Source organism: Salmo salar, chromosome 18 (assembly GCF_965601325.2).
Source record: "Salmo salar chromosome 18, fSalSal1, whole genome shotgun sequence".
Taxonomy (NCBI): Eukaryota; Metazoa; Chordata; class Actinopteri; order Salmoniformes; family Salmonidae; genus Salmo; species Salmo salar.
In genome coordinates, this window is record NC_138308.1 from 24,419,380 (window position 1) to 24,443,934 (window position 24,555).

General features: G+C 41.6%; 2 protein-coding genes across 51 annotated transcripts in view; both read right to left on the reverse strand.

Moving 5' to 3' along the window:
* Window positions 1-1,241: 1,241 nt before the first annotated feature.
* Window positions 1,242-17,167, reverse strand: LOC106577147 (coiled-coil domain-containing protein 6). The gene is made up of 9 exons (XM_014154939.3): window positions 16,780-17,167; window positions 15,555-15,704; window positions 14,076-14,204; window positions 11,155-11,258; window positions 10,763-10,923; window positions 8,850-9,006; window positions 8,516-8,616; window positions 5,693-5,814; window positions 1,242-2,205 (listed from the first exon to the last, which is right to left on the reverse strand). Exons 1-9 carry the CDS (start codon window positions 17,032-17,034, stop codon window positions 2,017-2,019), a joined length of 1,368 nt encoding a protein of 455 aa, XP_014010414.1. The 5' UTR covers window positions 17,035-17,167; the 3' UTR covers window positions 1,242-2,016.
* Window positions 17,168-21,753: 4,586 nt separating this feature from the next.
* The window catches only part of LOC106577144 (ankyrin-3), a 164,449-nt gene continuing 161,647 nt past the window's right edge, over window positions 21,754-24,555 (reverse strand). For all 50 annotated transcript variants that reach the window (XM_082964823.1, XM_082964841.1, XM_082964820.1 and 47 more), the window contains one exon: window positions 21,754-23,694. The gene's annotated coding sequence lies outside the window, so the exon portion shown is untranslated. The remainder of the gene's footprint in view (window positions 23,695-24,555) is intronic.

The following is a 24,555-nucleotide window of genomic DNA, read 5'->3' on the forward strand; positions in this document are numbered from 1 at the left end:
AATACCTAGGTGTCTGGTTAGACTGTAAACTCTCCTTCCAGACTCACATCAAACATCTCCAATCCAAAGTTAAATCTAGAATTGGCTTCCTATTTCGCAACAAAGCATCTTTCACTCATGCTGCCAAACATTCCCTCATAAAACTGACCATCCTACCAATCCCCTACCAATCCTAGCCTTCAATACCCTACTCAATAAATTGGATGCAGTCTATCACAGTGCCATCCGTTTTGTCACCAAAGCCCCATATACTACCCACCACTGCGACCTGTACACTCTCGTTGGCTGGCCCTCGCTTCATACTCGTCGCCAAACCCACTGGCTCCAGGTCATCTACAAGACCCTGCTAGGTAAAGTTCCCCCTTATCTCAGCTCGCTGGTCACCATAGCAGCACCCACCTGTAGCACGCGCTCCAGCAGGTATATCTCTCTGGTCACCCCCAAAGCCAATTCCTCCTCCGGCCGCCTCTCCTTCCAGTTCTCTGCTGCCAATGACTGGAACGAACTACAAAAATCTCTAAAACTGGAAACACTTATCCCCCTCACTAGCTTTAAGCACCAGCTGTCAGAGCAGCTCACAGATTACTGCACCTGTACATAGCCCATCTATAATTTAGCCCAAACAACTACCTCTTCCCCTACTGTATTTATTTATTTTGCTCCTTTGCACCCCATTATTTATTTTTCTACTTTGCACTTTCTTCCACTGCAAATCTACTATTCCAGTGTTTTACTTGCTATATTGTATTTACTTTGCCACCATGGCCTTTTTTGCCTTTACCTCCCTTATCTCACCTCATTTGCATATATACTTATTTTTCTACTATATTATTGACTGTATGTTTGTTTTACACCATGTGTAACTCTGTTGTTGTGTGTGCCAAACAGCTTTGCTTTATCTTAGCCAGGTCACAATTGTAAATGAGAACTTGTTCTCAACTTGCCTACCTGGTTAAATAAAGGTGAAATAAATAAATAAATAGCCATGGTAGTCAAAATGATGGCCTACCCAGCATTTTTATACATGACCCTAAGCATGATAGGATGTTAATTGCCTAATTAAATTCAGGAACCAAACCTATGCAGAAGCACCTTTCAATATACTTTGTATTCCTAATTTACTCAAGCACTTTATTATTTTGGCAGTTACCTGTATACACTGTCACACAACAACCTCCAGTAAAACATGAACAGACAAGAGATGCCACATATTGTGCAAAACAAACACACTCAAATCAGAATAAATCTTCGAGAGCTTTTAATCATACATAGAAATGTAGTTCAACAGTACCATTCATTTAGAATGTTATAGCAGTATACTTAGTGTAAAGAGCATTATGTTGTTTTCTGACGAGGAATATCCACAGAGATGATAGAAGCTTCTAGAACTACATGAGAGCGAGAGAGACAGAAACGAGTACATGACTACATACATTGTAACGCCTCAGACTACATTTTAACACCTCAAATAGGCAACATTTATCTGTGGTTTATGTACCAGTGTCCATCTTCCTTGTTGTGGTTCTTTTTTTGACGAGCAGTGTGGCATTAAAATTCTTTCAGGAAAAAAACAAAACATATATTTGCGCTAGCTCTCGCTGATCATGTCTGGGATACAATACATCTGACTTAAGCAATTCTTACTGGGATGCAACTGCTCAAGTTGCTTTTAAACGGGGGGGGCACATTAATGCAGTTGAAATGTGGTATTGTAGACATGGAAGGGATCCAACACACCCTGCCCACAAACACCACTACAGACGTTGTTACCATACGTGTTGGTCGTCAGTGCCACAATAACAATTCCAATCGGCGACAGTTCTAAGCAAAAAACAAATGTACAAGACAAGGTGAACAGATATGGGCCTACAAATCCCAGAAGCGCTGTTAAAGTCAGTCAATTCCTCATAGAACATCCTGTGTTGCTTCAGGTCTTCTGCCAGCTCATAGAAACTTGCTCTGTTGGGTTTCAACTCCCAGGTTGTCGAAGTAGCGTAGCATGAAATAGCACACATGTTAAGGCTGGGAGGGGGGATGCGCTGCATGCTGCGACATAGCTGCCGGAGAGGACATGGACTGGACCATCGGCTGGGCCGGCGGGGGGAGTGGGTGCAGAGGCTGCGCCCCTGAGTGTGTATTAGGGGAGGGCGGTGGTGTCGGACGTTTGAATTTGTCAGGGCTGTTGCTTCTTCTCGGGGAGGGCCTCTGTTTTGAAGAAAAGAGGGAAGACAGGTGGAAGTGAGAAACATTCTCAGTTAAGTCAATTCTCTTTCAAAATATCCCCTTCTCAAAAGCTTGTACCAAAAAAACTTCAATTAAAAGCGCAGTCTCAAATAGCCGCCTATCCCTTTTAATAGCTGGGCAACGGCACACATATCAAATTATCAAAACCTGTTTAAAATATACGCCGGGTCTAAATGAATTGTTAACGAAGTTACCATGAATTACCATGACACGTTTACGAGGTTTAATGATTGATTTGTTACATTAATTCATTTAATAATGACTCAAACATCTGTTTTTAAATCGCCAGTAAGAAACTGCTAGAGAATTGCTAGCTAACTTGTAAGCACAAACAGTCAACTTCGGGAGAATAGACCCCCAGAAAGTGGCTGATTGCCCTCCAGTGGCTAAAGTAAGAACTGCTGAAAATGTACAGTCAAGAGAGAATAAGGGAAAGGGGGATACCTAGTCAGTTGTACAACTGAATGCCTTCAACTGAAATGTGTCTTCTGCATTTAACCCAACACCTCAATCTAATAATTATTGTGTCAAGGGAAAGTTTAGTATTTTATTCTTAAAACAAAGGCATACTAAGACACTGTCACGTTTCTTTTGTATCAACTGAAAAAAAATCGAATTTCCTTCACTGTGTTATTAAAATGCTAGAAGTGAATGCTGGAATTAAACAATTAACTATGAAAATGAGCAAAAGCTGTGTGTGTGAAGGAAATAGCAGCCAGTCTAAAAGAAGCACCTGTTGTGTTCAGAGATTTAAAGCAAATCAACTCCTGGGATATTAATTGAAGTTTTACAGTATTTGAAATCGAACACCATCAAATCCTTTTCCGTAAACAGTAACCCTCTTGTGTGAGCATTGGCGAGTCAAACAAATTCAAAGTGCTGGCAAATAGCTGGTGAACAGACTCTGGCTTTGATGAGTGTCCGGGTGGCTGGCTTGAAGTCACCACCACTTAGTGCTAATGAGCTCTAGGGTCTTCGTAATGACGGCTGCCACCCAGAAACTAACACACTTCAGAGGCACAAGCTTACATACTCATCCCTGGAGCACTCAGTGTTACCATGGAAACACACAGGAAAAAAATAAGAGCGCTTGTCCCTTTTCCTATGGGCGATCGCAAGGAAACCAAAAACTAATTTCAGTCTTCAGTTCAGAGTAATCTCTCTGAGCCTTGACTGAGCTGAAACTGGTTTCAACCCCAGGGTGTTCCTGGTACCTGATGAGAGGAGGGTGAACTCCTGTGTCTCCTCCCAGCAGCCAGTCAGACACATGGAAACAACGTTGGTTAACCTGTCTCCATAACCACAGGGAATGGCTTCACTCTACAGAGACAATGTTGACATTGAGCCGGGAGGCGTCAGCAGCAGAAAGTCACTGATGTAATCACAAGATGTTCTACTCAGTCTCCTACTCAGAACATTTGTATATTTTAGTGTCCATTTGCAATGAATAATCCATATTGCTCTAGCCTGCTCCCAGGTCTGTCTGTGCAGCAATGGAACAAATGGGGCATAGTGACCTGCATAGGGAGGTGCGAGGGAACGGAACGTCCTAAAGCCTGTGGTAATGAGAGAGATGGAACGGCAGACACACACAGGTCCTTCTGGCACTGGGAGAGGACCTGCTGAGTTTAACACAGACACCGGAAGGACACTTAAAGACAGGCAGGGAGGTCCTACAAGATTGTTACCAATGGTATGAGAAAAGGTTATCTTTGGGCATATAGGCTATGGAACTGAAATATACTACACTGAACAAAAATATAAAAACGCAACATGTAAAGTGTTGGTCCCATGTTTCATGAGCTGAAATTAAAGATAGTAGAAATGTTCCATACTCACAAAAAGTTTCTTACATTTTGTGGACAAATGTGTTTACATCCTGATTGGTGAAAATTTCTCCTTTACCAATATAATCCATCCACCTAACAGGTGTGTCATACCAAAAAGCTGATTAAACAGCATGATCATTACACAGGTGCACCTTGTGCTGGGGACAATAAAAGGTCACTAAAATGTGCAGTTTTGTCACACAACACAATGCCTCAAGTTGAGGGAGCGTGCAATTGGCATGCTGACTACAGGAACGTCCACCAGAGCTGTTGCCAGAGAACTTAATGTTAATTTCTCTACCATAAGCCGCCTCCATACTTTTAGAGAATTTGGCAGTACGTCCAACCGGCCTCACAACCGTATGGCGTTGTGTGGGCGAGTGGTTTGCTTAAGTCAACGTTGTAAACAGAGTCCCCCATGGTGGCTGTGGGGTTATGGTATGGGCAGGTGTAAGCTGCGAACACAATTGCATTTTATCGATACCATGAGATCCTGAGGCCCATTGCGAGGCCCATTGTTTAAAGGTATCTGTGACCAACAGATCTATATCTGTATTCCATATTATGTGAAATCCATAGATTAGGGCCTAATTTCTTCATACCGATTTCCTCATATGAACTGTAACTCAGTAAAAATCTATGCAATAGTTGCATGTTCCAATTATATTTTTGTTCAGTATAAATCAAGAGCATTCTACTACCTTATCAATGGACTTGAGAGCGTCTACATGGTCCATCATAGGTGTATTAAATAGGTTTCGCAATACAAGCACAATGGTGCTAGTTGGGCAAAATTCTATATGCCGATCGATTAGACCTCATTTGATTCATATAGTCATGTGGAATACCATACAGGCTAGTTATGTCAAATGACTGACACAGGAGCAAACAAATGACAATGTGATCCAGATTAGATAAACACAACATAAAGATTAATGGGCCACATACTCCAAGCCCTCCTCCATGTTGTTGGTAGGAGATCAACTAACGCTACATCTCAGCACGGATCAATGTACACTCCCATGATATCCAGTCGGGGCATTTTGGGTTAGTGCCATTGAGCCATTTTAGAGGACAACTGGTATTCATCCATCTACACTTCAACCCCATTTATTTTCTTGGCAGTGTCATGGTAAATCCATGAGAAATAATCTGATACTGAAGATGAATGTATCCCGAGGTACCAAATAACCAGCAGTACTGCTCACAATCCTGATCCACACCCTAGCCAAACATTAGGTCTATTCACTACAGAACTCCCTAACCGATCTGCTACACTAGATGTGTAACTTGCCGACCGTGAGACGCTCCTATTCATTTCAATGAAACCTAAGGCATAAGCAGCGCAAGCGTAAAATTACAATCTGGTTCCATTTTCAGGATGTCAACGAGCAGCTCACAACTGAGAACAATAGGATAAAGTGGCTCACCCTCTGCTTGCTCTGCCCAAAAGTAACGCGTAAAAAAAAAAATCCTGCTTTAGCGATGCCCCAGTGTAGTGCCTGTTAGGAGTTAGATTAACATCTCACAAGACACTTAAATAGCACTATTAAGTGCACTGTAAATTAAACTGATTCAGATGTCCATTGCTTGTCTTGATAGGTGCGGCGCAGACTTACCGCTACGGCGTGGGAGGCACTTCCATGGACGTGCAGGGCGGGGGCGTTGAAGTGAGCGATGGCGGCTCTGGACAGGGTGGCCGGGGGAGTGAACCCAACTGTGTGACTGCCGTACGACAGACCTGGAGGAGAGGAGAAAACGTTATTGAGTTTGCAATGTGTTTTACAGTGCATTCGGAAAGTATTCAGACCCCTTGACTTTTTCCACATTTTGTTACGTGACAGCCTTAGCTACACATGATTTCCTTCAACTCCATCTGATAACGTAAACCACGGTTGCTTAGTGATGAATACGGCACCTGTGTGTCGCAGGTAGGGCTGGGCGATATATTGCGAATACTGGTATGGATTTTTACAATACCGCCTATAACAATGTTTTGATACAGTGCTAAATTAAATGAAAAGGTATACAAAATTGGACTACTTCACTGTCAGTTGTCCTAGTTTGGTTGAGTAGACAACCATCAGAATAAAAATAAGGCCATTAAAATCACTTGTTTCCATTCTAGGGTCAAGCACTAATCATAAAACATGTTTAAAACTTGTAATATTCAGAAACATAAAATAGCATAAACATTTAAAAATATTGTGACATATTTTGGCTATATCACCCAGCCCTAGTTGCAGGATCTCTTTCTGCATAACAGGATGTGCTAGGAGGATCACTCAAAGGAACTTGATCCTGGCAAAGGATGTCACCGAAACAGACTCTCCTTCAATTGGTATTAACTTTGGAAACTGTCAAGAAATGTCTGTCATTTTCAGGGAAAACAATGTGGTTAGGGATATACAGTGCATTCGGAAAGTATTCAAACCCCTAGACTTTCGCCACAATTTGTTACGTTACAGCCTTATTCTAAAATTGATTAAATATATATTTTTTTTAACTCATCAATCTACACAAAATACCCAATAATGACAAAGCAAAAATGGATAGACATTTTTAAATAAATTATAAAAAATGTCAAACTGAAATATCACATTTACATAAGTATTCAGACCATTTACTCAGTACTTTGTTGAAGCACCTTTGGCAGCGATTACATCCTCCAGTCTTCTTGGGTATGACGCTACAAGCTTGGCACACCTATATTTGGAGAGTTTCTCCCATTCTTCTCTGCAGATCCTCTTAAGCTCTATCAGGTTGGATGGGGAGCTTCACACAGCTATTTTCAGGTCTCTCCAGAGATGTTCGATTGGGTTCAAGTCCAGGCTCTGGCTGGGCCACTCAAGGACATTCAGAGACTTGTCCCGAAGCCACTCCTGCATTGTCTTGGCTGTGTGCTTAGGGTCGTTGTCCTGTTGAAAGGCGAACCTTCACCCCAGTCTGAGGTCCTGAGTGCTCTGGAGCAGGTTTTCAACAAGGATCCATCTGTACTTTGCTCCGTTCATCCATCTCTCAATCCTGACTAGTCTCCCAGTCCCTGCCTCTGAAAAACATCCCCACAGCATGATGCTGCCACCACCATGCTTCAGCATAGGGATGGTGCCAGGTTCCTCAAGACGTAACGCTTGGCATTCAGGCCAAAGGGTTCGATCTTGGTTTCATCAGACCAGAAAATCTTGTTTCACATGTTCTGAGAGTCCTTTAGGTGCCTTTTGGCAAACTCCAAGCGGGCTGTCATGTGCCTTTTAAGGAGGAGTGGCTTCTGTCTGGCCACTCTACCAAAAAGGCCTGATTGGTAGAGTGCTGCAGAGATAGGATAAACTTCCAGAAGGACAACTATCTCCACAGAGGAACTCTGGAGCTCGGTCAGAGTAACCATCGGGTTCTTGGTCACTTCTCTGGCCAAGGCCCTTTTCCCCCCGATTGCTCAGTTTGGACTGGCAGCCAGCTCTAAGAAGAGTCTTGGTGGTTCCAAACTTCTTCCATTTATGACTGATGGAGGCCACTGTGTTCTTGGGGACCTTCAATGCTGCAGAACCTTTTTATTACCCTTTCCCAGATCTGCTCCTCGACATAATCCTGTCTCGGAGCTCTACGGACAATTCCTTCGACCTCATGGCTTGGTTTTTGCTCTGACATGCACTGTCAACTGTGGGACCTTATATAGACAGGTGTGTGCCTTCTAAATAATTTACAATCAATTAAATTTACCACAGGTGGGTTCCAATCAAGTTGTAGAAACATCTCAAGGATGATCAATGGAAACAGGATGCACCTGAACTCTATTTCGAGTCCCATAGCAAAGACCCTGAATACTTATGTAAATAAGGTGTTTTTTATTCCGAATACATTTGTAAAAAAAATTCTACAAACTCGTTTTCGCTTTGTCATTATGGGGTATTGTGTGGAGACTGATGATAATTATTTAATTTTACTTTTTTGTCCATTTTAGAATAAGGCTGTAACGTAACAAAATGTGGAAAAAGTGAAGGGGTATGAATACTTTCCGAAAGCACTGTAAATAGCATTTAATTTCAGGGGATAAGCCATGTGCTGCCTGAATCGGTTTACAATTGAACTTAATAGATTTAATATTTTGATATTCCTGTTGACCCGACGTTCAAAACAAGCAGAGACCTTGCAACCGAGACAGGACTTGTACCAAGGGGACCTTAAATTCACCCAATTATCAGTAAGGATCTATCAACCTGTAACAGAGTGTTCCAGAGACACAGCTAGATACAATGTTACTTAATGATTAACGGAATACATCTATTCATATTACAATACAATATACAACAGAGTCAAAGGTGCTCTTTTTGGATGTGGACCTTCCTCTTCCTTCACCCAGTGATATTGATATTCATAAAACAGGGGGAAGGAGTGGTTATGAGGTGTTGGACATGGGCCATGGACTTCCTGTAACTATACCCTACCAGGTGATATGGGTCGGCTGGAGCTGGGGGAAGGAGTGTATGGGATGGGACTGGACACTGTCCGTGCTCGCAGGCCTTGAGCTGACATCTCATTGAAGTACCTGAAGGGTGAAAAGACCATAGTTTAGACAATTAACTTCTGTCTCTAAATATCACTCCTAAATCCCTTGAGCAATGATTTGCTGTCTGAAACAGAAAGGAAGTGAGAGTGTGGGGTGGGGTTGCTTATTGGATGGTTGGTTTTGCATGGCTGACAGTGGAGCAGAGACTAAACATTGGTTGGAGATGGTGAAGTTGGACCAGAGGGTTTTGTGGGTTGTGGTTTCATGTCTACCTCTCGTCGTCCATCTCCAGACTGGACTCGCTCTCAGACAGCTGTCTACACAGGGCTTCGCGGCGCTCCATCTCTCTCTGCAGCTTCCTCTGCAGACGGATGTTCTCCTCACGCATGTGCCGCTCCTCCTCAATGTACTGGGCCCGCTTCTCTGTGTCTGGGAGGGGACGGACAAATAAAGTTTCATCAAAAACCAATGCAACACCATTACATAACAACGAGTCATAACACAACAATGTATTTTTCTGAGAGAGCAAAGATGCAACAGTATTTTCCAAAAGTGTTCGTCTATGCTCTTTATTGCTGTAGTACAGCAGCTATTGCACCTAAATATAATAGGTAAAGTCTGGTCTCTAATGACAGAGGTTTCTGGTATTTAAGTCCATGATTTCATCAACTTGTTAGTATTTTGGTCCAAGAGCTTTAGACATGATAGATTGATATGACAGCTCCCTCTGGTGGCCAAATATATAAACAGAGCAGCCTTCTGCTGAACTCGTCTCCCTACGCCAGTGTTCCCCAACAGCACACATTTGTTGCTGTTGCCTGATGATTAGTTGAATTAGGTGTGCTTGCCCAGGGCTAAAACAAAATGGTGTACTGTTGCGGATACTCAAGGACTGGAGTTGGGAAAACACTGCCCTAAGCCAGGGGTATGCAAATAGATTCAGCCACGGGCCGATATTTGTCAGAGCGAATGGTCAGGGGGCCAGAACACAATTATAATAATTTGCACATGGAAAATTTACCACAACTACGCCCAAAAATAGATTGTATTTCATACATTGATTACATTGCGACAAGATCACTCGCTGGCCAGTTTTGGCCTGTTGCTGACCCCTGTCCTAGGCCAACAGGTTGCCTCCCACAATGTAAACAATGTTCCATGCCGTTGGCCTAGGTCTAGGATTTTCGAGACTCTGGCTGAACTGGACCGGTCAACTCCTAAAACAGAGTTAGGTTTCACTGAGAAAGTTAAGGATATTTGAGAAGAAATGACAGATCTGCACAGAGATAATATTGAGGGATTGAAAAAGAGCTTGATTATGGTCTACTGGGAACTTGCCGTTGGAAATGTGAGTGCGTGTTTGGTCTGAGGGTGAAACTTTGCATGTTCACATTTGTTTGAGTGATAATATGACCATCGTTCCCAAATTGAACATCTGTAAAGAGGAGCAGTCTACCGTGACCCACTACCACTGTTGTTCTAAGATCACATGGTACGGCAACTCCACCGCCATCACTAAGACACGGGCCGTACAGGAGCATCATGTCAACTGGAAGACTGGCCAATAGTTTCTACCCTCAGACCATCAGGCTGCTGAATAGTCACCAGTAGCCACCAGCTCCACCCGCTACTCCCCCTACGGACATGTTCCCCCCACCCAACAGACTTTTACTCTGCCCCCACCCCAACGACATTCATCACTGTTTCAGTTGTTAATAATAATGTTTTATTTCACTTGGTCCCCACACCCCCTCAATGGTCATGCTGCTCCCCCTACGGTCATTCCCCCCCACTCCCTCAAGTCTACTCTGCCTCCACCCCAATGGATATTTATTTATTCATCATGGTTACAGTTATATAGTGCTATTTCTATTGTTGTTTTTTTATGACCATTTTCATTATTTTATTTAACTTAGACCTGCGTGTTGGAGCCTAAGATGTTTACTGTACCCTGCAATCACATCTGCAACCATGTCCATGTGACTATTAAACACTCCGAAATCTGAACAAAACACATGAGTTAAAATAATTGACTGTAAATCTACAGCAAAGCCATATGAAAGCCTCCTTGGGCACCAAATCTTTTCCGAATTGTGGCAGACTACTGTATCTAGTTTTATGGGTTCTACGTAACCAGGTCACGTCATGATAAATTCACTGTTGACCATTAGCCTTTCAAACTCACGCTGCAGCTCGGTGGTACGGAGGCTCTTCTTCAGCCTCTCCACTTCGTCCTTCAGGAAGCGGATATGCCGCATCATGTTCTCCGGAGAGTCAATCTCCATGGAAACATCCCTGGGGGAGGGAGGAGCAGACACAGGCTGGTCCAACTTCTCCTGGAGGATTCTGTCAAAGACAAGTGAGCTCCAATGAATCAACACAGGGAAAAGTCAGCCTTTTACCATTGTATAGGTTATTCCTACTGTCCTAATAAAGAGAATCAATAGAGAGCATACAACAGTGTGAAGGTTCATTTTGTTTACTTTCAACCATTCCCAGACTCCAGCACCTAGGTTTTTCTAGATCTAAACATACTACTCTTAAAGAATATATGGTTGCTACAGAACAAAAGACTACCTTTTCTCTGCCTCCAATTTGTCCATGCGCTTCCACAGTCTATTGACAAGAGCCTCTTGTTCTTGCTCTAATGTGTTTTCGAGGTCAATCTTCTCACGCCTTAGCTGGAAACAAAGGGAACACAGCAAAGAGATATTCAGCTTGAAAACATCTTACCTTCCACAAATAAATGCGCACCCACACACAAAATTCTACACTCCATCATGGTAATGCACATGCCCTTAAGTGGGAGTGCCGACATGATGTCCTCAGGAGAGACTCAGCTGCACCAAGACAATTGCTGTCTCTGACCACTGTCTTGCCTACCACTTACTAAAACTGCATACTAATGGTACTACATACTATTTAGAACGTACTGTTAAGTAAAATCGAATGCAGTAACCAAAAAATATGAACATACTAAGCTCATCCATACTAAGAACGCGTCATCTAATGTGCAATTACGTTGATTCCCACCATTTGTTCATTTTGGTACGGCGCGTCACCATATATGATTAACAACTGTTGTTAAATACGGCGGGAAAAAAATAATCTACTATACTGAACAAAAATATAAAACGCAACACGTAAAGTGTTGGTCCCATGTTTCATGAGCTGAGATAATATGTTCCATGGGCACAAACATTTGATTTCTCTCAAATGTGGTTTACAACTCTGTTAGTGAGCATTTCTCCTTTGCCAGGATAATCCACTCACCTGACAGGTTTGCCATATCAAGAAGCAGATTAAACAGCATGATCATTACACAGGTACACCTTGTACTGGGGACAATAAAAGGCCACAGATGTCTCAAGATGAAGGAGCGTGCAACTTGCATGCTGGCTGCAGGAATGTCCACCAGAGCCGTTGCCAGAATTTAATGTTCATTTCTCTACCATAAGCCACCTCCAACTTCATTTTAAAGAATTTAGCAGTATGTCCAACCGGCCTCACAACCGCAGACCGTGCAAGTATAACCACGCCAGCCCAGGACCGCCACATCCGGCTTCTTCACCTGTAGAAACATCTGAGACCAGCCACCCGGACAGCTGATGAAACTGAGGAGTATTTCTGTCTGTAATAAAGCCATTTTGTGGGGAAAAACGTATTCTGATTGCCCGGCCTGGCTCCCCAGTGGGTGGGCCCAGCTCCCAAGGCCTACCCATGGCTGTGCCCCTGCCCAGTCACGTGAAATCAATAGATTATGGCCAAATACGTTTATTTCAACTGACTGATTTCTTTATCTGAACTGTAACTTAGTAACATTTTTGAAATTGTTGCACGTTGGGTTTATATTTTTGTTTAGTATAGTTTTAACATTATTGGCGCTATTTACATTTCTTTGAAGTTCTCTCAATGATCTGACCCTTTTTTTTTCACCTAAAATGTCAAACCCAAACCTGTAACTCAGGACCTGAAGCAAGGATATGCATATTATTGATAACATTTGAAAGGAAACACTGAAGTTTGTGGAAATGTGAAATTAATGTAGGAGAATATAACACATTAGATCTGGTAAAAGATAATACAAAAAATATTAAAAAACATGCTCTCTTTTTTTTGTTCCATCATCTTTGAAATGCAAGAGAAAGGCCATTATATGACTTAGGACTCCAGGCGTAATTTAGATTTTGACCGACAGATGGCAGCAGTGTACGTGCAAACCATTGCGTTACTGTTCAAAATGTTGTATCAAGTCTGCCCAAATGGATACATTTTCAAGTACATAACTATATAGAACATATAGCGAGAAGACAGCAGGGGTTAGAGACACAGCAGGGGTTCAAGCTGTAGAACCCAGTTCTTACATTTGAATATAAAAATGTATTTTATCAAACAAAACTATGGTACATTTTTATCTCTGGGACACTCAGGATGACAAATAAAAGCGTGATTATTGAATGTAAGTATATTATTAACCTTTAGAGGTGAATGTATCAAACCAGCTGCCGTGATAAAAGTTTTGTTCTGCACTCAAACAATATCATGGTATATTTTCATTCTAATAGCTACTGTAAATCGGACAGTGCAGTTAGATTAACAAGAATTTAAGCTTTCTGCCCAAGACATGTCTCTGTCCTGGGAAATGATCTTGTTACTTACACCATGCTAATCACATTAGCGCACGTTAGCGCAACTGTCCCGCGGGGGGGGGCGATCCTGTAGAGGCTAACCACTTCGCTAGATAGCTAGCTACCTACTAAATTAGCAAACCAAACGCACAACTGCAGAGCATTTAGCACATTTTAGACAGTTAACTTAATAGTGATAAGGCGTCTAGCTGGCAAACATTTAGTTGCGAATTCCATACTGTAACTAGATCACATGTGAGTGACTGGGTCTCTCGTAGTTTTGTGCTTGTAAACAAACATGGGACTACCGGTAAGCTTCATAATTAAATGATGTGATGGGTGAAATGAAGAACATGATCTTCTTTATCTCCTAATGTATTGCACAAGTTAATTACAGGTATTTACTTAAAAAGTAGCAACAAATACTCACATTTAGCTTCTTCCAAAATCAAGCTTTGCTTGGTAACAGCAGAGAAAACCCTTCTGGATCAAGAGCCTTGCTGTTTAATATTTGTGCATGCAGAAAACTGTGTAGCAATTTTTAGTTACTTATATAACTTTCTGAGCTGGGATGTCTGTCCTGCATTAGTTTAGGTCAGAGACTATAAAATGTTTGCAACGAGATCGTTAACATTTAGTTCGTATTCTGTATAGGATTTTACATGTACTTGTTACCATTGCTAACCTTTGGATTACAGGGGCTCGGTGGGGTTTGAAAATAGCACCCCTTGTGTTCAGTGCCAGATTGTCATACCTTCATACTGACCTTGTGCCAATCTGGATACCACCCAAGCCTACTATTTAGAATGCAAGTATGGGTATTCAGACACTGTCAATGTCATTTCACATAGTGTCATTATGTCACTGTACCTGCTCCAAGGTGAGCTGCTTTGATATAGTGTCATTCTCCATTTTTTTTATCTTCTTCATCAGTTTGTTGACCTGGAACTCCTGCTCCTGCTCCAAGTGCTGTTCCAACTCAGCTTTCTCATGTTGTAACTGTGGGAGCAGAAATCAATGTGACTTAGAAACTAATAAAAAGATTTGCATTAAAGCACTGTGGCTAGATGTTGATAGATCGTTTTTATAGAGGTGGTAATAGGTTGGTGCTGCTTGTCTCAAAAATGATTGTGATCTGGAGAAGAATGTGTTGTGAAATGGCGGCGGTGCAGCTAGATATTGCCAAAAGCAACCACATTTGGCCATCTACCAATAAAAAGGGTGTGGCTCATAGCTTGTTAAAAATGAGACGATTGTGACTAATACCTAGCACTGACTAATCATCAGATCAAAAATAAAACATAGGACAATTAAGAAAAAGGGGGTTCAGCTATTTTAGTTGCATGCTAGAGTTCATTTTGACAGTCTAAGCTCACGTTCCTCTGTTCTCGGGGCACAGACGGTTATAGAAACACCACAACAGACTGGAGTTGTGCAGCCAACATTCTCAGAGATGATCAACAGCTTCAGGCCACATCAAGTGTTAACATTCTCTTAAATTAGCCTAAAAACCCTCTGGTATTTAACTGCTATGCATACCATCTTACTGACAAGAGCTAAGAGTTTTGTTTGAAGATAAACATAATTTATGAAGCCTCACAACAGTTTAGAAATGGGCAGCGCCACAGAGACCCGTGTCTGAAGGTGGATACAGGACATCTAGGGTATAGGTGGCCCACTCCTTATAGTAGTAGCCTATAGCACTGAAAATACTAATACTATTAACCATTTACTGTTGAAGCCTTGGATATTGTGGAACAGGGTTTCCAGTACAAATTCACATTAGCGTTGTTCTAGCCTGGTGCCCTAGAATACATTTTACAAGAAAAAGTATGTCAGGCATGTCTCCATGTTTACAGAAGTGGCTCCTTACCACAGACATGACTACCACAACTACAATTTTACGCTAAGGAGTGTCTGTTGACACTAAAGAATAGGAGCAGAAGTAGGTCTGTTTCATGTTAGGGAACAGGACCAATAACAATAGCCTCCAGACTGTTTGACCTTTAACAAGGGTCTGGTAAAACACATGAGTGGTCCAGTGAGATTCATTCTTCTCACATCAAACCATTAGTCAGTTCTACAAAAGGTCAACAGCTCATACTTGCCACAGGGCCACATGTGGGTCAGTTGCAAGAGAGACCAAATAGCCTAACCAAGGAATAGGAGGAGTCAGTCAAGAGTAATTTAGGGTCGCAATGAAGTCGGTTAATAAAATACTTAAGGCAAGAACCATTACTGCTGTTATGCGCTCCACCCCAAACACAATTCCTTACATTTTCACTCTGCGACAAATACTTGGCATAAGTCTAGTGCTCCAGAGCCAGTTCTCTTTCGGCTGTCACTTACTTGCATGAGTTTTCTTGACAGTTCATTTGTGAGAAATTCCTCCTCTTTCTCATAGTTAACAGCGAGGGTCTCCTTCTCCTTCTGCAGAGCCTGGATCTTCTTGAACAGGGTGTTGCTGATGAACTCCTCCTCCTGCTCAGCCCTGGCTTGCTGCAGTCACAGAGGAAGGTAACATTTACAGAAAAGATGAGTGCAGCATTCACAGCAAGATGGCTCACAGAATAAAACATGTCTTTATTGTGTTAAGAGATGCTTCAAAAATGTTGGAATGGGTAACAATGGCATCATATGAAGTGATTTGTCATTGCCAATCTAATGTCAACCTCTACCACACTGCTCGGCAGAGCTCACAGCTGTCTCTGTGCTAAAATATGGTATTCCTATTGTTAAAGACTTTTAATTGACTGCAGTAGCATCTGTGCAAAAACAAGGAATAACACGGTGCAGGTTTGCTGCATTGAAGGTCTGTGTCAGCTGGAGAGGAAGCAGTTAGTCCGCCCCCCATCAATGACTCAAGCAGTAGCCCATTACAGTAACTGAAGGAGTGAGGAACGAGCAATTGTTTTATTTTTTTTACTGTCAATAGTCATAGCGACGAAATAAGAGACAGAAAAGGGGGTGGTGGCAGGCGCAAAACAGGGGAACAAGGAGAAAGAAAATCAAAACCATGCCAGTCATACCGATGCATTGGACAGGCAGAGTATGTGTTGTTGAACTAGACTACGTAGCTACTGTATGTAATGATTTATTATAAATTCAACTGTTGTGTCAAGGGTTAGCTGTAAAGTTAAGCACAAAAACAACGGAAACACCAAGCCTCAGCAGAGGATTCAGTGAATAAAAAATAAATAAATTGTTAACTAACGTTTGATACAAACGTCAACTTCTTGGTCACCACTGACTGTTCAAATGGATCGACTGGTGTTAGCAAATGAACCTGGCATTGGCTAACTAGCTAGCAACACCAAAACATAACGGGCTAGCTAACATTTAGGCTAGCTAGTTAACCATCTAGCTACGCTAGCACTCTAAGCTAACTAATGCTAGCTTCTTAACATGGATAGCTACGTCCGTTGCCTTTATTTCGCTACTAGTTAGTTAGTTAACATTAGTTTGTTAACCTAGTTGCAATTTCGGACGTTCAGCGTACGTGTCTAGATGCATTTTTTTTCATGTCAGCTAGCTAGCTAGGCTAATCAACAACAAAAAAAAACAAGTTACTCACAATGGTGACGCTAGCTTTACGCAGGTCCCTATTCTCCTCCTGTAGCGCCTTGCACTTTAGTTTGAACGTCTCTAGCTCAATTTTAAGAACTTTGTTCTCTTGTTGTAGTGAGGCTAGTCTGTTCGTTAACTCCTCTAATCGAAACTGTGAAATGACTACTCCCGGCTTGCTCGAATTTGAGGCTGAGGATGACATCGGGGTAACCGAGCTACTCCCTGCTCCGTCGGTGTCGCTCTCGCTTGCACTGTCCGCCATGGCTGTGTGCGACAGTGTGGAGAAGACGGGAGCTGCAATGTTTGTAGTACATCAGCCTACGAACATTCGGTGTGGTGTGACCAAAGACAGAACATGGAGCAAGATGTTTCACCGGATGTATAAATCTGAAGTATCCGTATGGAATTGCCACTCCCCACAAAATATGGCGAGGAGATGAAGCCCAGTAGCCGGCAGTGAGAGAGAATGGAGCGAGATGGAACTGGACCGAGTGTCTGCTGATTTTCTCATCGAACAAAAGCCCGATTTCAATACAGTTTCTGTTCGCAAAACTAAAATATGTTACGAACAGAGCACACTACGTTTTGTAGACTTGATCCCTTGACATTTTTTTTTAATTGCAAGAAGTACAAAGGCGAATTTAGTTACTGCACACGCGCACTTCACAGAGAAGTCGTTCTCTAACGGAAACATGCAAATACATGCTAGAACGCACCAATAGGATTTCGCTAGCCAAGCTCGTGCTTGGCTCTGCCCACATACTTGGTTGTTCTGCTCGCTATGCGTAATTTGCTCCCATTGAAAACGACACAGATGAACTATCTGGTTAGTTATATCTTTGGTGTGACCTTGCTCTGGGTTTCAACCACACGCGTGTTAAAATAGCGTCACCTTGTGGAGATAGCTCTGTGGAAAAACAAAGCGCGCTTGTTTGAAATGGAAAAGCGTTATGGTAGATATTGATAAAGAAGAACATCAAGACAAATCAGCTGCTTTACAGGTGGGATGCAAGCGCTACATCCCGAGGGGTTCGTGTTGATTGTACGGAGATTGTGACAGCTGGTTAAATGGCGTCCCTTGACAAGGCAAGAAGAAGATGTATGTCAGGAGAAGTGCAGTATTATCATGAGAAGAGTTATACTTCGAATAGGGAGGAGGAATGGAGGGGAGAAGAGAGGCAGAGAGGGTATGAGAGAGGTGTAGAGGGTGAGCTTGAATCGGTTAAAATAGCTGAAAATAAGGAGATGGTTTAAAGAAGTATGGTAGAAAGTGTAAGCAGAGTCAGTTGAAGACAGGAGGATAAATGAAAGTGAATGAGGGAAAAGTATCGGCGGTGTAGGTGTGGTGAAGTTCTTGGAGCCCGAGGCTTGCACCGAGGGTCGGGATAAAGATGAGTCTGTGACCGTAGGAGGGACGTTTTTGGAAAAGGTGGACCCTTGCCTTTTGGCTGATCCATTTGAGGTTTCAGGGTGGGTGAAAACAGAGGTGGGTGCTGTGGAATCGGTGAGGGAACCCAGAAGTGATCTTGTGATAATTGTATGTGTTTCTGCTGGACAGAGGGAGCAGGCGCTCGGTGTTAAACTAATGGGAGTAAGAGATGTGAATTGTTTTGCTCTCAAGAAAAGGGCGCCATTGAAAGGAGTGATTTACAAGGGTAGCGGTAAATGTGAAAGTTGACCAACTGAAGGGGAAGATTCCCGGTGTTTGTGATGCTCGTCGTTTGGTGTGACGCGGACAGGGTGGAGTGAGTGGTGAAACAGAAGAGTCATTGTCTGTTCTTTTGAGTTTTGATGCTGAGTCTTTCCCCGACAAAGTGATGTTAGGATAAGCAGTTGAAGTCGGAAGTTTACATCTTAGCCAAATACATTTAAACTCAGTTTTTCGCAATTCCTGACATTTAATCCTAGTAAAAATTCCCTGTCTTAGGTCAGTTAGGATCACCACTTTATTTTAAGAATGTGAAATGTCAGAATAATAGTAGAGAGAATGATTTATTTCAGATTTTATTTCTTTCATCACATTCCCAGTGGGTCAGAAGTTTACATACACTCAATTAGTATTTGGTAACATTGCCTTTAAATTGTTTAACTTGGGTCAAACGTTTCAGGTAGCCTTCCACAATAAGCTCCTGACAGAGCTGGTGTAACTGAGTCAGGTGGGTAGGACTCCAGCTTGCACACGCTTTTTCAGTTCTGCCCACACATTTTCTATAGGATTGAGGTCAGGGCTTTGTGATGGCCACTCCAATACCTTGACGTTGTTGTCCTTAAGCCATTTTGCCACAACTTTGGAAGTATGCTTGGGGTCATTGTTCATTTGGAAGGCCCATTTGCAACCAAGCTTTAACTTCCTGAGTGATGTCTTGAGATGTTGCTTCAATATATCCACATAATTTTCCTCCTCATGATGCCATCTATTTTGTGAAGTGCACCAGTCCCTCCTGCAGCAAAGCACCCCCACAACATGATGCCACCCCCGTGCTTCATGGTTGGGATGGTATTCGTTGGCTTGCAAGCCTCCCCCCTTTTCCTCCAAACATAAGGATGGTCATTATGGCCAAACAGTTCTATTTTTGTTTCATCAGACCAGAGGACATTTCTCCAAAAAGTACGATCTTTGTCCCCATGTGCTTTTTTATGGCGGTTTTGGAGCAGTGGCTTCTTCCTTGCTGAGCGGCCTTTCCGGTTATGTTGATATAGGACTCGTTTTACTGTGGATATAGATACTTTTGTACCTGTTTCCTCCAGCATCTTCACAAGGTCCTTTGCTGTTGTTCTGGGATTGATTTGCACTTTTTGCACCAAAGTACGTTCATCTCTAGGAGACAGAACACATCTCCTTCCTGAGCGGTATGACGGCTGCGTGGTCCCATAGTGTTTGTACAGATGAACATGGTACCTTTAGACATTTGGAAATTGCTCCCAATGATAAACCAGACTTGTGGAGGTCTACAATGATTTTTCTGAGGTCTTGGCTGATTTATTTTGATTTTCCAATAATGTCAAGCAAAGAGGCACTGAGTTTGAAGGTAGACAATGAAATACATCCACAGGTACACCTCCAATTGACTCAAGTGATGTCAATTAGCCTATCAGAAGCTTCTTAAGCCATGACATAATTTTCTGGAATTTTCCAAGCTGTTTAAAGGCACAGTCAACTTAGTGTATGTAAACTTCTGATCCACTGGAATTGTGATACAGTGAATTATAAGTGAAATAATCTGTCAGTAAACAATTGTTGGAAAAATCACTTGTGTCATGCACAAAGTAGATGTCCTAACTGACTTGCCAAAACTATCGTTTGTTAATTAACAAGAAATGTGTGGAGTGGTTGAAAAATGAGTTTTAATGACTCCAACCTAAGTGTATGTAAACTTCCGACTTCACCTGTATAAGTTATCCTGTACAAGCTTTTGTGCCGACTACATTACGTTGTTACAGGTGTCAAGCTTATGGGCATGTGGCTACAGTGTGTAGGAGGGAGGTTCCTAGGTGTGAGAAGTGTGCAGAAGGGCATGAGACAAAGGAATGTGTAGCATTGGGGAAAGTAGTGGTATGTGTTAATTGTAGGGGTGCCCATGGGGCTGGGGATCAGAAATGTCCCGTGCGAGAGAGGCAGGTTGAGGTTTCCAGGGTTAGAGTAGAGCAGAAGTTGTCATATGCTGAGGCAGTGAAGAAAGTAGAGGAAGATGGGTCAATGGGGAGGGATCCTGAGAGGAGTGGTGTGAGTTTCCAGTACATAGGGATAAACCAACAAGTATTATGTTTCAGTAATATTGGATTTTTGGCATTTGTAGTAATTGTTATCAACTGTACTGCAGGGATGGAACATAAGTCACAGAAAATAGAGGTTGTGGTGCAGCTGCAGAGAGGTATTTGGGTGTGCGAGACTTAACATCAGAAGAGTTACAGGGTGTAGTAAGTGGTGGTGTCTCATCCTTTCAGGCTGTTGGCCTGAAGTAGGACTAAATAGATTTATATAGTGGAGTACTGTATTTACAATTAATGTAGTGTTAGATGGTAGAGTATTTGTTGTATTAAAAAAAATGTGTTGATATAAAAAAATAAGCAAAGTATAAGGGAGTTATACTCCAGTCTAGTAGGTGGCGGTAATGCAACATTTATTGTATGCCAACCGCCATTAAACCTCATTGAAGAAGAAGAGCTAGCTCTGTCCTATTTTGTGCCAATGCTCATTGATGCCATAGCATACAGAAAAGTATATAAAGAAAAGTAAAAGTGTAGTATATTGCAATTAAGTGGACAATATTACTGGGGGAAACCAAAACCACTGATGTTTAGCTTTATCCAACAGTAGTCCAACAAAAAGGCACAATGCATGAACAGTATGTTTCTGCAGTGTGGGTTTGATTGAATATGACCCCTTATATCATCTTACCAGTCATGTCTGCGACAACATTTTAAATAAACTCCTAGTCCCGATTCTCCCAACTTTCTTGCATGGATTTAACAATAGTGGAAACTATAGTGGTCCCTATATAATAGACACTTCTTGATGGCTTCTTGGGTTTTGTAGATCTGAAAAGACTATAGCCTGAGAACCCACCCCACCTAGCCAAGGCTATGATAGTTTATGAGAAAGACGTGTTCATCTCTGGCTTAGCTACTGATTTTTGCAATTTATTCTGCATTTAGACTTCTTTAAAAGGATAATGAATGTGCTAATAACAGGTTTTCACTGTGGTGTTGTATTAACGGGGCTTAGACACTTTATAGAAGATTTCATTTCTTGAAAATGTTATTTTGTTATTGTTGATATACTACCTCTTCTTGTGTCCGGCTAATTGTTCAATCATACATTACATCATAGATAAACGTGTATGTCACCAATAAAATTTGACTTGATCTGCCAACCTCTTATCCCTTAGCCTGAACATTTCACAATCCATTGGAATTTCTTCCAAACATAAGAGATTCAACATCACATAAACAAACACAAAGATAAAACAGAAACAACTGATTGCAAAATCAATGCATTTTTATTTTGTTATTTTGTTTTTAAATTGAAACATTGTGGTGGCATCATTACTGCTATAGCCTCTAAAAGAAGACTTTGAATAACCAAAGTGCTAGAATAGTTACATTTCAATGGCTTCACTCTGTTAGTAAGAATTGTACATCGAAAAATTAGCTCAGGTGAAAACACATATCAAACAAAATTGATCAAATTAGCCTCTACCCCCTGATTGACATGTAGGATGGGAGATATGATACAATACCCTAAATGACTTCACTTGTCAAAAAAAAGTCCTTTACATGGTTGTCATGTCCACAGCATAAACATCATCACACTAAGTCTGAGCCATCACACCAGAATAACACCACACTTGAACTACATGGGCCTCTAGTCAAACCAATACAAAGAGGAGATCTAATGCAAAGTAATCGCCAATGAGCTATCAAACGAATGCCAGTTAGACACTGCATACAGATTCTCAAGCCAAGAAAGATCACACAATTCATTTGATGCTTAAATAATCGTTTGACCATCCAGTGTTTTTGTCATACATATTCTATTAAGAGCTACAATCAAATAATGTCTTATGTCTTTATGTGAGTAGATTAAATTTAAGGGAGTACTTCACCAAAGCCCAAAAGGAAATTACACCTTTTCTTTAAAACCACAGCAGTCTCCATAAAACCAAATGACACACTGCTAAAATGATTACAAACAGTCTTACAGCGTACAGAGACCTCTACACCTTATAGCCAATACACAGAATACAGTTATAGTTTTACGGCGAGCCAGTCTACTAGCATATACATTCAGATAACTTCTTTCTCATAGCATTTATGCTAATGCCAGCAGAAGCTGCCGTTCAGTTTTACATAGACAAATGGTAGACTACATTAAACCCTCAAGAAGCTATAGAACAAATTTTCTTCATACTGTTCCTAGTCCCCAACACAATAAATGCTTTTATGGTATTTTTTTCATTTCAAATATAAAACTGGTGACAAATGTAAGGACTATATGTGTACACAGATAAAGGGTTTTAATTCTCATTTTAATACAGTGTTGGCAAACTTGTAAAAATTGTACTTAAAATAATGTGAACGGCATGCATGAAAATATGAGTACTCTGCTTTTGCAGAATTAGATACATCCCCTTTTTAGGAATCACTTAAATTCACAGAAGATTTTCTGGAAATGTCCTCTGTTAAAATCTAACCAGCTTTTTTCATATACAAACATTATACCTGCTATAATAATTAATTATACAAGAACGTGTGAAGTTACACTCAAATCTTCCTTAAAAGTGGAACCATTTTGATAATAATGTTGAAAGCACTTGTAAAGTTCTCTCCTGTGCATTATCATCCTGTAACTCATTTTTTTATTGTACACATTGTAATTTATATACAGGAAAAAGCCGTGTATTATTTTCAGTTTTAAAAAGGAAAACAAACCCCACAGCAATTTACAACCTGACATTTATGGGTCCAAGAAAAAACTATAAGGCGAGTGTTGGAGGTGGATCAGAAGTGTTCCTCTAGTTTTTGTGTAATTTTGTTGATTTTCTTTCTCCTACTACTAGAATTGAGCTTTTGCGCCATCTTTGGTCACAGGTGTATGTTCAGTTGCACCTGTAGTTTTTCTGTGATGGAGTCCTTTTTGTTGTCACCACAATGCTCCTCAAAAGCTCTCACGACACCAATGGCACGCTACGAGTCACAAACAGGAAGCAGAATTCTCCTGGTCCATAGACCACAGGAAGTGAGAGCCATACAATTAGAATTCAGATTCCATGGTGAGAGCCTTGAGGTCCCTCAATTGACAGGGAGTGAGTTTTTCATGCTCATATTGAAATCAGACGGATCAAGTCCTGGCTGAAATTTGTTGAGTTTTTCAGTTTGTAACTTTCTGCCCTGGAAACAGATGAGAAGAATTCCTGCACACCTGAAAATTAAGAAAATATTACAATATATCAGATATTGGCAGCATTTTGGGCAGCTGTTTGAAAGAAGGGAGCCATTATAGAGGACAGCCCATGCATTCACTAATGCTTACGAGTCCCTTAGTTTTTACTCATTCAGTTTACTGACTTTTACAAGTTCCAATTTGCAAGCCACCCACAAATCTATGGGAGCAATCACTCGACGACGCTAGAGAGCATTAAGAGGTCTGTGGGCTACAGTTAGCATGGTCACCCTGGTTGTCACGGAAACCACCAGTTGAGCCACAGTTCATTAGAGTGTCACTACTCTTTTTACTCAGGTTACCTTAAACTGAATAATTCACTGATGCATATAGTTACCAACACCTTACAGGGATTAACAGTAACCAATCAGACAGCCACCTCTCTTTGTAATGTAATTCCCACACAATGGGCTGTCTATGAGCTGGCCTGTGGGGGGGGGGGATTTAATGGACAAAGAGAGAGTTAGAGAGAGTGTCTGTGTGACAATAGGTGTGTTTTGAACATCATCCACGTTCCCTTTGTGACTAGTCACCCACACACACAGCTGACAGGACAAAACGCAGCCAGAATCAAAACAGACAAGAGTCAGACTTTCAGTTGGAAACATGAAGGTCTGCTGGTGTGTGTGTACTGTTTGGAGGAGAATGAAGTACATTAATCAGAGCAGCAATGTAGAGTGGAGAACAGTGCAGAAGAAAACAGAACAAGTATAGTGAAATGGAGCAGAGCTGCACCAGGTTTAGACATGTACATGGAATGGATCAGAAAATATTGAGCACTACCACTGAACAGTGTGGGGTATAAAAATGATGATTATATTAGAGAAGTGGGGGGAGTAA

Bases quoted from the DNA above. Each gene is read 5' to 3' on its own strand.
- LOC106577147 (XM_014154939.3), bottom strand. From the start codon at position 17,034: ATGGCGGACAGTGCAAGCGAGAGCGACACCGACGGAGCAGGGAGTAGC. The intron at 11,259-14,075 runs GTACAGTGACAT...CTTTGTTTCCAG, and splicing joins AGCAGCTCACCTTGGAGCAG to CTAAGGCGTGAGAAGATTGA. The intron at 10,924-11,154 runs GTAGTCTTTTGT...TGTCTTTGACAG, and splicing joins AAATTGGAGGCAGAGAAAAG to AATCCTCCAGGAGAAGTTGG.